Raw genomic sequence first — 13,107 nt, 5'->3', positions numbered from 1 at the left:
GATCACATTTGCACCGTCTGATTTCAAAGTTTGTTTTCTTTTGGTCATTTAGTCCACAGAGTCCTTGGTGTTCTGAAAGGGACCTATAAATAAATGCATTATTATTAATATTAATAATAAAGTAGTTGTTGTACATGTACAGACCATAAATATGGAGTCCAGCTGTGTTTGATGCTGCTGGGCAGACTGACCACTGGGAACCTCTGAGCTCTGCTGGTCCACTCTGTGGAAGAACCATGAAGGATTAGATCAACACAGGATAAAGATCCAGGAGTTTCTGCTCAAATAACTTCATCTGAATCAAGTCTGTCAAGTTTTAGACTCTCAGATTCTGAAGATATATTTTCTGTTTTCTATGAACTTTCTTTCATCAGTGATGGAAGTGATGATGCTGCAGAAGCTCAGAGGAAACTTTGAGAAAACTGTGATGAACCATCAACTAATGCTCTCAGGAGGCCAAAGGTCCCTGAATGTAACTGTGCAGTAGATTCAACGAGTGTTTGAAACCTGACCACTTCCATATGTTTTCATTCTAACACAAGAAGTCCTTTTCTCATTGCTTTGATTTGAGTTTTGAGTTTTCTGAGTCTCGTATTTGGAGTCGAGTCTAATCAATGATCTGACAGAAGAACATTAAAAAGGATTTACCAGTGCTGTCAAAATTAACATGTAGGGTTAGGGGTTCATCTGTTATCATGATTAACATGATAAAAACCTTTAACACGACACATCTGGAGAGCAGAACGACTCAAAATCCCTGAAATGTTTCAAAAAAATAACAACGACCAACATGAAGGATTCTGCACATCGTGACAGAAGGAATTTTCTTTTCACCGAAGCACTTCCAGCTTAAAATATCACAACGATGCAAAGCACTGATGACACAACTGCCAAGTGGACAAACTGCAGACCTGTTAGTGTTGTTAATAACATAGTTTTGGTTCCTCGTGTCAAAGACTTGAAGAAGAGTGACAGAGAGTGTTAGACTGCTGCAGGATCAGTGCCACCTCCACAGACCTGTGAAGAAAATGATTGTTTGACAGATGGGCTCAGATTCAGGATCAGCTGAGGAGTTTGTGGCTGACAGAATCCTGCAGGTACAGAGCAGAGCCCATCATTAGCATGCAGGACTGTCCCTGGGGGGGTCGGCTCATTCAGGAGGTTAATCAATGTTTACATGTTCAATAAACATGTTAAGTGTGTAAATTTGCCCTTTTCTCTCGAGTCTGTTTGCTCATGAAATGAACTTTGATTCGTTTACATTAAAAATGATGTTTAATGGTGATTAATCCAAATGAATCCACAGTAACCCTGTGATGAGTCTGATTAAACATTTTCATTAACAGCAGTAATATAGATGATATATTATTATATATTAGTGCACACTTAGCTTTTAGTATATATGTTTGTTACAAAGTTGTATTTACAGCAGAGAAGCTGAGTTAAAGACTGAAAACTATTCAAAGTCTCTTTGAATTGAAGCGTTTAACATTCTTTGTGTTTATTCTGCATTGACTTCATTATATGGTGTAAACGTCTGTTACAGGCTTAAATATAAAGTTGGAAAAATGTAACTGCAGCTATTGATCAAGTAATTGTGATTAATCAGGATTAATGACAGAAGATTGTGTCATTAATTAGTCATGTTTTAATCTACTGACAGCACTAGTGTTCACTCTGGTGCCTCCAACTGTTTTACGCCCTTTCAACACCTTCGTGGTCAAAAGTGTACACGCACAAAATCTACAATAAAACCCTCATGCAGCAATAGGACAGACACACAATCCATTTATCTCTGTGTCTCAAACACACACACGTGTATTCAAAGCCTCGATTTGTTCATATTTCATCTGTTGTGTTTTTATCTTCAGCGTTTTCAGTGTTGCTGCATTTACACCAAAAATGTTTCCATTGATGAATCAGATTGATTTGAATGTGTTTCATCCATACAAATCCCTCCCTGGTGGTCACATGACTCTATAACATAACAGGAGTCATGTGACAAGAGTTTCATGCTGTAAAATGTCAAAATGGTTGAATGTGGTGGAGTAAAAATGTGAGATGTCAACTACTTTTCTTCAATATGAAATGTTTGCAGGGCCTGACAGGAAGTGGACGGACGCTCTGATCACTTCCTGTTTGCTGAAGTGGGTTTTCAGTTGTTTAGAAACCAAAGGCTTGTTTTAAAAGACAGTTTAAATGGGACTGAGGGAACGACGTGTTTGTAGTTTATATCCAACAACATCAAGCAGTTAAATCAAAGAGTTCCTGTTGCTAACAGCTCACCTCTCTGCAGCAGACACAGGCTGGGATTTAAATTCAATGGGGTGATCTTTAGACCAGTCACTCTGTAAGGACACAGAGCTGGGTCCAGGTTCAGGTCCAGCAGGTCTCCCATGGATCCTGTCAGAGAAGAAAAATGTGTTTTGAGAATGAGCAGAAGGAAACTCCAAAGTAGTGTTTCACAGTGTAAGAACAGAGCGCCACCCAGGGGTCATTTACACTGTGCAGGACTATTGATGGTCCCACTGTGAGCAGCAGGAGTTTAAATGTTGGACATGTTTGATAGAAATAAGGAATAAAGGTTCAGTGACTTCCTTTGAGATGCAGTTTAGAGACCAGGAAACATCAAACAGTTCATTTAAATCAGATAAACTGACATCAAAGAGTTCATGTTGCTAACAGCTCACCTCTCTGCAGCAGACACAGGCTGGACTTTAAAATCAATGGGAAGATGTTTAGACCAGTCACTCTGTAAGGACACAGAGCTGGGTGGAGGTCCAGGCTGGTTCCTGTGAATAATGATGCAGCAGTGATGTGAGTGCTGAGCTGTGACATGGAGAAGAGTCATGGACAGTTAGAGATGGTCATCTCACCTCTGAGCTTTGGTCTGGCTCTCATGTTCCCCACACAGAGTGCTTTTAGAGGGAGGGACTCCCTCCTCTCTGTCCTCACACTGATCCATGCTGCTCAATTCACATCAGCTCACACACACTTTCTACCTGCAGAGGAAACACAAATCATTCATGTGCACATCAGCTGAAATCCTCCTTTCATCATGTGTGCTGTCCAAATATCAGCTGCTTCTTTCCTGCTTCATCTCAGTGTCAGCTGGATGCAGTCAGACAGCAGTGTGAGGCAGAGGAAGCTGCCATCAGCTGCTCTGCTATCAGTCCACTAGATGGAGCCTGAAGCACACACGATGCATTCACTGACACACACTGATTCACTGTGACTGGAAGCTTCAGTCAGTCCAACACGTGTGAACAACATTTTAAACCTTTCAGCTGATCCAGGATTCAAAGAGGATCAGCAGAGTTAAAGCTTCACACTAATTCTTGCTGCTGAGTTTGCAGAGAACTGCACACACACTGATTCACTGCTAATGAGAAGCTTCTTCCATCCAGTAATTCATCATCCATCAGCTCTGCTGCTGCTCTCAGTCCTGGACTCTGATCACACACTAAAAGCAGCTTTTTAACTCGTGTCTGTAAGAACTCTTAGTGTTAGCTTAGTGTTAGCTTAGTGTTAGCTTAGCGTTAGCTTAGCGTTAGCTTAGCGTCAGAGCTCTGCAGGTGTCTCGTGTGTAAATATTAATCACAGTGACAGTAAAGGAGGTAAAGGGCTGTGACGTCATCACGTACGCTGCGTCCTCTGTGGGCTCTGACTGAACTCAAAGTACAAACTACAAGTACACAAACACGAACGTAGCTCAGAGTGGCGGACACACTCGGCCTCGTTGGTCCAGCTGTGAGTCCGTTACCGTGAACTATGGAGCGGCAGATTTGTGCTGAACTAAGCTGCACACAGCTGATGTTAGCCAGGAAACATTACACACTGACTTTAATGGAGAGACCGGAAATACAAACACACACAGTTTGTTGTGTGAAGAAATCAAACACGAGCTGAACAAACAGTAAAGTTCCTAAAGACAAACTGTTAAAGGAGGAAACAAAGCAAACTTACAGTTTCTTCACACACCAACAACAAGCTCCACTCCACGAAGTTCAGGAAGTGACAGTAAACTTTGAGCAGGAAGGAAACACCCAAAGAGACGTTTGCGGACAATAAGGAGCATCGGGACACTGTGCTGCGTTCAGGTGCACCTGGGAAACTCCAAACCTCTGGCAGGCTGTGATTTATTTCTGCTGGTTTTCCTGTTTGAAGCACAAACATCCGTCATCACTTTGTTGTTCTTCTTCCTGCAGCGTTTAAATATTTCAGCACTGAACTGATGTTTCTTCAAAGCTCATTTCAACCTGTTGAAGTCATGAATGAAAGTGCAGACTGAGAGTGGATCACATGATGTTTGAGGTGTGTCATGTGACATGTTCAGTATTGTCACACATGTCTAGATTGTCCCTGATATCATAACTGCTCAAACACTGATGATTATATTTGAAGAATTATTCCTGATGGCAGCAAAGTTTGAATGGAGCTCTCTGTCTGTGCTGATTTGTCGCCCTCTGGAGGTCAAAGCACAAACTGCATGATGTCACTGTAACCACCACAGTGACAGGAAGTGTTTTTATGACTGAAACACTGAAATGATGCTAACGGCTGTCGTTAGGCTCACTGACAGCAGTGCTGATGTGTTCATGTCAAACACTGGCTCAGGTCAGACTCCTTCATCCTTCTCCAGCGTGAGGCCGCCCTCAGACCCACAGGAGCTCTGACCTTTGACCTCCTGACCCTAACCATTTTAGTCTTGTTGCATCTTTAAATGCAAATCCATCCAAACTGTAGCCGAGCAAAAGAAGCTGGAAGCTGTTCTATGAATGATGTTGTTGAAGGAGCTTGGAAAGAAAAGCGTCTGGACTTCTTTAAGTTGCTTGATGAGGGACATGGACGTCTTAACGCCCACTCACATCCTGGGACATTTGATCACAGGAAATCACATGATAGTGTGGGGCTAGATCTCACAATGGGTTCACCCAAAACCTTGGCTGATTGTGACCCACACCCGTTTTCACGGAGGAGGAGTTTCACATCCTGAACATGTGACAGCCTGGTTTAAAGGGACCAAAAGTAACTGGACACCTGATTCAGTTCAGGTTTATTCATCCGCTCCAAACCACAGCAGCAGTCACCTCCAGGGAACCAGCTGATCCATGTAACTGGGGACAGACCACAGCCCAGAGCACTGGTTCATGATGTGTTTGTGGACTGTAGGTTGTTTGGATAGAGATGAGATGTACTCAGCAGTCTGTCTCTAATGTTTAATGAAATGTTCTGAAGATGATAATAACTTGTGATTTTCTTTTGAATGAATCTTTAATCGTGTTGTAGGGCCTCTGACTCTCATGAAGATTTTCACATCAATGTGCTTTTCACAAAGATATTAACAATGAAAATGACGTGCAGCCCTGAACTACTCATGCGTTAACTCAGCGGTTCCCAACCCCCGGGTCACGGACCGGTCCGTGAGTCGTTTGGTACCGGGCCGTGAGAGTCGAGGTTCGGTGTGAAATTGATGGTTGATAGGTTTGTAGCATAAACCTGTTCGCTGGATCGTTCAATCCAGCTACACAGCAAAGCAAGACACGAGTAGTTCTTTATGTTTCTCGTGCACGGGAGAGACCTGGACCAATGCCGTTCCTTCGCTTGACCACAGTCGCTCTCGTCCATTCCCTCGTAACACTGCTCTTTTATTGAGGTTACATGAACATACATAGGTTCATTAACATACACGTGAACAAAGGTACCAGTCTGTATGTTATGTAGGTGTGTGTGTGTGTGTGTGTGTGTGTGTGTGTGTGTGGAGTCAGAGTGTGACCCCATAAACGACTTCCCTAAACCTGCTGGTCTGGAAGTCCAGCAGTTCATCTAAACAAAAGGCACTTAGACTAAAACAGACATCCTACCACAAAACAATAAGAAGGTAGCACCTCTCCCATGATCCCAGGACGTGGGTGTGAATGCCAGAACACTCTGGAGTCACACAAAGTCTTTAAAGACTACTATCATTACACAATTGGTTCTACACCTCTAAGCATATATGGTTAGATATTCCCCAATAACAATGACAATGATAAAATATAAATCCAACAATGGTTTTCAGGGTTTTTATCGTTACCTTCGTTTCCCTGGGTCTTTTCCCGTGTTGTAGTCGTGTGTCTTATTTTGAAAGAAATGTTTACGCGTTACCATAGCGACCAGAGAGCATTAAGGCTGCAGACAGGTGCATCCAACAGCATTTTATTTTCCCTTATTTGATTTATGGACCTAACTGTATGAACTGGACTTTGGCTGTAATGCTGCTCCTCTTCATCATTGCTGTGTTGCATTTCCATCATTCTGCTGCTGGATTCACTGCAGGCTTTAACAAACACTCCTTTGGGTCCAGGCCCAGCCACGTGTTTGTAAGCTGCTGTGCTCCTCACAAATAAAGCCTGAAGCAGCTCAGACTGTTAGAAGCAGCACTGAGCCCTGTTACAGTTATAGTGTTAGAGCAGCGGCTGCAGCCTACAGCATTTAAACTAGCTGACAGTAAACACATCAGTCCAGATGTTACCACATTACTTTGTGATGCTGAGAGTTAAAGGAGACTGGCTGATTAAAATCCCATTCCTTACATCACCGTCCTCTGCTCTGACTGCTTTCATTTAATCACAATCAGAATACTTTTTTGATCCCAGGGGAAATTATTTAGGTTACAGTGCTGCAGCACAAACAGGAACAAAGACACAACACACTAAGTAAGAAATAGCACAATATACACAATATATACATGCATACATATGAGTCACTTATAAGTAACATGTGAGTGCTGGGGTCTATGACAGCAGGCAGGTCTGTATTTATGTCCAGGCTGACATGAACAGCTAGTAGTTCAGGGTTCAACACTCAGGAAAGTGTGTGACCTTCCACACTGACAGAAGATGCTAAACATGACTTTAAACTGTTGTTTGTTAAAGCCTCACAGATCTGAGAGCAGGGCTCAGTGGGTACATGAGCCTTTATACATGAAGGCTTTCTGTTTCCAGGAGAGGAAACATGTGATCCAGCTGTGTTTGGTCACATGGATCTGCTCTGCATGGATCACCTGACTAAAACATGTTGTTATTATTGTTCTTACAGTCTTAAATCGGTACATCAGGCGGGTCACATGACACCCGGGGGTGACAGCAACATCTTTCCTCTTTAGAAAGCTGCTCTCTGTCCCAGGAGCTGTTGTCACAGTAACAGCAGGAACAGGAAGTCACATGCTCTCTGCTCTGTGATTGGCTGCTTCTTATCTCAGCTTCCTGCAGAGGGTGGAGGTCTGCTGATGACGCACACCAACAGAAGTGTGACTTTCACTTCCTGTTTATTGCTGTTGTTCTTAAAGCTCTCAGGCGATGCTGCAGCGCCCCCTGCTGACACAAACTCCTCCCTCTGTCTCAGAGGTCACAGGTCAGCCTGCTGCAGAGGGTCTGCCTGTTCATGGACTTCCTGTTACAGAGACGGGTCTCAGCGTCAACACTGGTTTCTGATTGGACGGTGTGGAAAATGTTACGAGTTCAAAATATTGGGGATGGAGACAAGAGAAAAACCACAATAACAACACTGGTCCGGTCGGGTTGAGTCAAACGATGATTTTAATGATCACACACGTGGGAGATGGACACTGATGCAGACAGCCTCTGATCTCAAAATGGTGGAGCATTGCTCAAACTCTTATAGCCTCTGGTGCCTCCACCTTATCATAAAAGCCTAAACATTCACATGCTTTCTCTCACACAGCGCCTAAGCTACGACCTTGGCTCCCTGTTTATCTGCTCCTGCTGAGATGGGGCAGAAAACTCCAGCATGTTCTCTTCTAATCAGACAAATAAGGCGATGACTTTCTGCAAACAGTATTTCTTATAACTCAGCAGTATAATGCATCATAAAACAATATCATTCATCCACAATAAATCAGCAGTTTAATATAATGCACATCAGTTTAACTAATGCAATAGTTATCAGCTTCTTCTAATTCAGGAGAATAATGCAAACTAAAACTACATAATAATTCACCATCTTTAATTAGGGGTATAACATGGCATAAAATAATATTATAATCTAACAAAACCCAGCTTCCTCCAGCCAAGTGATGTGTGGATTCATCACTCTCTGTGGATCAGTGTAAGTCTGTGTGTGGGTCAGCTGCAGGACTTGTTTGACCTTTGACCCTGGCAGACAGAGCTGGTTACTGCTGTGTGACTCCTGCCGTCGCTCCACTTTAAATTTTACTTAAAATAAGTCCTGACATGGCCCCGCCCCCTCTGACCTGCTGCTCCTGGATGTGCTGAGGACACAGCGGAGGCTCAGAGGGGGCGGGGCTTTTCCCGTGGCGGTAACCAAACTGCATTAGGTCACTGCACTGCCAGTGTTTAACCACACCTCTTCTGACTGACCTTTGACCTCTGACATGTTGATTCGATCCTTATTTAATGACGTCTTTTATCTAGTGATTTAATTCTGTGTATTTATATGTGATGGTGTTCCTGCGTTCAGCCTCAGCTGATATCCACAGACGCTCCTATTGGCTGGTTTTAAAAACACATTTTTCCATTAAAGAGACTCTTTTAAAAACACGTCTGCCTGAAATTCACATTTCATTTATTTTGGGGGATTTTAACAGAGAGATAGAACTTTATGAATCCCTCATGTTTATCCTCCAGGAAATCCAGTTTGTAGCAGCAGAACACCGACAAATCTTTACACAGCACAGAATTAGGATATCAAATAAAGGGGAATAAGAGAATATGAATATAAGCATAAATATGTACATATATACACAGACCTCACACAGAGACAGCAGCTACACTGTGTGTGGATGTGATCCACAGTCACAGCTGTGGGTTTCAGTCAGTGTGTCTCTAACTTCATGGTCACATTTCAAAGCTTATTGGAGCCAGAAGATGTTCAAGTAAAAGATTTATTGCTGTACTCGTCTACCAGGATAACAGGAGGTTCATAAAGCTGTGTAATACTTCAGCTTTACATCATGCAGTAGTAGTTTATTAAACCCCCCAAAATATGACTATCCAGAGTTGGGACCAGGAAGCAGAGTTGCAGTCTTACACGCCTCTCTGCAGCTTCTCTCCTCCTGCTACCCCCCAAAAACCCATCTCCATAGAGACTGTGTCAGCTCCCAAACAGACAAAAAACAAACTAAAAACCAGCAACAAACAACTTAAACATAAACAGTCACAAAGAAAGAACAATACAGTATCCACATCTGAACCAAAGAGTAAAACAGTGAAATGTGGATTATTAAACATTAGGTCTCTCTCCTCCAAGTCTCTGTTAGTACATGTTAGTAAAAACATTTCTGCATTTTACCCATATTTTATTTTTAACTCAAAATCAAAGATTCCAGATTCTCCTACATGTTGGTTTTGAATCAGATAGGACGACAGATTTCAGGTGGCCCTGTGTCTTTCTCTATTACATTTGCCACTGTGTAACTCAAAGTTATTTAAGGACTAGTTTATTTCAATGGATGAGTTTACTGACTGACGCGCAGAAGAAATAGTTCTTTATGGAGCCTAGATGGTGTGAATGATGAGACCAAAGACTGCAATATCTTGTACCAAAAATATATTGAATAAATGGAGGAAAGGGGAAATGGAACAAAATAATTAACACAACACACAACATAAATGCCCACAATTAAATAATAAATCAATGCTGTGATCTTTCTGTGCAAAAGTCCTTTTTGGTCCTCTTCTTTTTAAAGTTCACTTTTAAGGTATTCCTCCTTAGAGTCCAGCTTCATACAAATGGGGAAATATGTCCGTAATCCAAAGACGGCTAAGTGGGGGAAAGAGGGGAAACAAAGAATGGTCCTACCGGCTCGCCACTTCAATATGAAGAAGATTAATTCAAAGGGAGGGAACAAAACCTGACCTGTAGGTCAGAAAAACGTCCATTAGCACATCAAGTTCGATTCAGTTTACCGGTAAACAAATATTTTTCTGCAAGCCTATGTAACAATGCAAATCATCATCAACCAATGTACAACAGTTAAATTATTAATTATCTTGGCTACGTAGCTTAATCTATACATTCCAGTAGCGTTCGCTACAAACAATACAAAAACAACAATAAAGGAAAACAACTGTCTAACAGACAGCATAGCCGAATTCAAGGCAACACATAACAATAATCATTCAATCGCACTTTGTTTCAAAGTAAGCCCATTAAAATGCTTAAGTAAATAAAAGTGTTCAAAAACAGCGGTTTTTGAGCCGGAGTTCTGCTCGCGGTGGGAACGCCGCCGCACAAAGTCATTTTTTAATCGCGCAAACGATCGGCTGGTTACTGACAACCAAAAGGTTGTTTTTGGCAGATATTAAAGATCATGGGTGGGCGGGGCAAATGGAGCAGTTTTCTACAGTCGAGTAAAATTCCAGGAAAGAGCTGGGTGTGGCTTTCCTTTAAATCACATGATCAACAGCTTTAAGATGGAGGCAACTCGCTCAGTGTTTCCTGTTTCATTCTTAGACTGTGGCGATGGTAAGTAGCAGCTTTTCACTTGTTACCTGGCATCTTTTCAGCCACCAATGATAGTCATTGTATGTTATCAACATTTCACTAACTATGTTTTCTCTCATGTTTAAAATAGGCCGACCAAGAGCAAAATAGGTATGTCTGCAGACTCTGCTGTAGCCAAAGTTATCAGATCTCCTGTGTTTTTAAATCCCTAACTGCTCGATCATTATCATTTTAGAAGACAACAATTTCTCAAAGGAGGTTCAAAACTAATGCCTACAAGATTACCAAGAGGATGGTTCGGGGCTCTTACATGACTCCGGGAAGTCAACACTTGGTGGATGAGGTGTGTTACCTTTGACACTTTTAAGACAGTCCTGTTTATCACTACTAACAATAAGCAAATATGTTTTCACTCAACAGATCCTTCACAGCATGTTGTTTCTGGGCAAAATCAACAACATCCCCTTTTCTCCAGAAGAAATCTTCCCTAATCCTTTTGTGTTGGGTTCTTTAATGAGAAGATATCCCAGGCCTTTTAAGTTGTATTCGACTCAGCTTCCCAGGCGAAGTCCCTTCTCCTGTGTGCTCGACATGGTAAGATAACTCTTCTCACATTTTCAGTCAATCTGACAAACTTCCAGGTTTTAGGAAAGTATAATGCAAAGTGCTTTTTTACTGAGAAATCCAAAGAAAATCCATACTGTACCTTATACTTCAACATATGCTTCTAGCTATACTTCTCCACCAAACACAGAGACTGCAGGAGAGCTGGAGACTTGCTTCAGAATTTGTTAGTTCTAAATAATGTCTAACAGACTCATTATTGGAGATGCTTACAGTCTTCAAGGCGTATATGATGCTGTCACTGTGTAGCTGCTGGATCTGTTAAGCTCAAAGACTCTAAATTCAGCGTGTTTTGACAGCCCGGCATAGCAAAATAGAAAAAAAAAGGTCAATTAGCAAATTTAATTATAAATTAGTGAGAACAAAGATGGATTTTTGCTTATTGATTTAAAATTAAATAGATTTTTGTGACTTGTTTCACCCCCCTATCTTAAAATGTCTAAACCAAAAGCATCCAATGGTCCTGCATAGTTAAACAAGTCAAGCAGCGAAACAAACATGTTGATCAACTTTCTATGAAAAACAACTATATAATCAGGTGCAACACTTTGACCAGATCTGTAACTGTTTTCAGATCGTCCTGCAAAATAACTCAGAGAATGAAGAGCAAATAAAGCAGAGTCTGCAAGATCTCCTCACAGACTTGGACTTAGAAGAGAATAATAAAAAAACAGCTTTCGTCTCGTCCACCATCTGCATTTCTCAAAAATCCCAAACCAACAAATCAGAAAGGTACTGCGGAGTCTCCATGTCCACCAAAGGTCCTAACGCTGGGAAAATTATGATTGCTGCCTCCTGTCTTAGCAAATGGCATAAATATGTATCTGGTGCGGTGATGACCTATTATCCAAACACAGTCCAGAAAGATTACTTTGATGGAACAATTGAAGTACCTGGAAATATCAGGTGTGAGGCTTTTTGTCTCCGTGATGGTGCCAGAATGAAGCCTTGCAGATCATGTAAGAATTTGTTTGGCTTGAACACAGAAGACCTCAGAGAGTGGCCATATGGTAACTGTGCTGAAGCTGAGAGCCTGAGCAATTTGCTTGAAAATGAGAGAGAAGTTGAAACACATGTGGATGAATACTCAGCTGAAAAGGACAACAGGCAGAGAGCTGAGGATGAGGTTGGTAGGGTTCTTAGAACTGTGTTGCAAAGGATTCGGTTTAACTGGACAGGTGAATTTTACAACCCAGAACAAGAGTGAGATTTCATGAAATCATTTGCATTCATCATTCTGATAAATCAAAGATTCTCTGCTCTGACAGCATCTGTGTGGATTTTCTGTAATCACAGAGACGTGTATAAGCATGTTTACTTTCCATCTCCATGTAATTGTCACATTTAATAATTAAAACTGGCTTCTATGGGTTTTTGTTTGTTTGCTTACATATCTAGTGTTTAATGCAATATGAAGCATTATCAGACAGCATTTATTGGGAAGAATCCCATGTTTATACTGGTCTGTACCCAGGGTACACAGAAAATAAAAACACATGTTTTCTTATTATGATCCCAACTATAATTTACTTAAGCAAAAGCACTACATGTGTAGTTATAATATTTATAGCAGTTACTGTTGAGCTTTAAATTTATCATCTTAAATGTTTATATGCTGATTATATTGCTTTATATAAGAAAGGCCTAACTCTGAGTACACTCTGTGCCAAAAAGTGCTGACAGGAAACTGCATGCTTTTGCAGAAACGTGCTTTTGCAGCTAGAAAGTGAAGCTGATATATATCAGTTTTAATTAGTTTTTACCAACTGCTTGCTAGGGCAATCCCACGAGTTTGGTGTTTTTGTATTGAACATGATTCCAAGTGCTTTCTATAACACATAGCAGAGGTGCCACAACAAAGACTGAGAAGAGGACAGGAAGAGACGGTGAAAGAGATGCACTCCTTCGCCATTCATGTTAAAGCGTTGCATAGCTTTAATTTTAGAGAGTGTTGCATAACTTTAGTCATTTTTCTACCACAGGTGAAGCCAAGAATTGTGAAGCTCTCTTTTGGCC

The 13,107-nt window shown here is 41.4% G+C and overlaps 1 protein-coding gene across 9 annotated transcripts in view; it reads right to left on the bottom strand.

The window, feature by feature from the left end:
* The window catches only part of LOC309702191 (protein NLRC3-like), a 90,340-nt gene that overhangs the window by 33,470 nt on the left and 43,763 nt on the right, over positions 1-13,107 (bottom strand). For 4 of the 9 annotated variants that reach the window (XM_082526696.1, XM_082526688.1, XM_082526689.1 and 1 more), the window contains exons 1-5: positions 3,967-4,002; positions 2,877-3,002; positions 2,691-2,792; positions 2,287-2,403; positions 145-223 (exon numbers count right to left, since the gene is read on the bottom strand). The exons of the other annotated variants lie outside the window; for them this stretch is intronic. In XM_082526696.1, coding sequence (XP_082382822.1) covers positions 145-223; positions 2,287-2,403; positions 2,691-2,792; positions 2,877-2,965 — 387 coding nt within the window. In that variant the 5' untranslated portion in view covers positions 2,966-3,002; positions 3,967-4,002. Of the gene's footprint in view, positions 1-144; positions 224-2,286; positions 2,404-2,690; positions 2,793-2,876; positions 3,003-3,966; positions 4,003-13,107 lie in introns of those variants that run through there. 9 annotated transcript variants of the gene reach the window in all.

This window comes from Aulonocara stuartgranti, assembly GCF_965226115.1.
Source record: "Aulonocara stuartgranti genome assembly, chromosome: 3".
NCBI lineage: Eukaryota > Metazoa > Chordata > Actinopteri > Cichliformes > Cichlidae > Aulonocara > Aulonocara stuartgranti.
The sequence above is the reverse complement of the archived record's forward strand: the minus strand, read 5'-3'. Positions and strand labels throughout refer to the sequence as shown.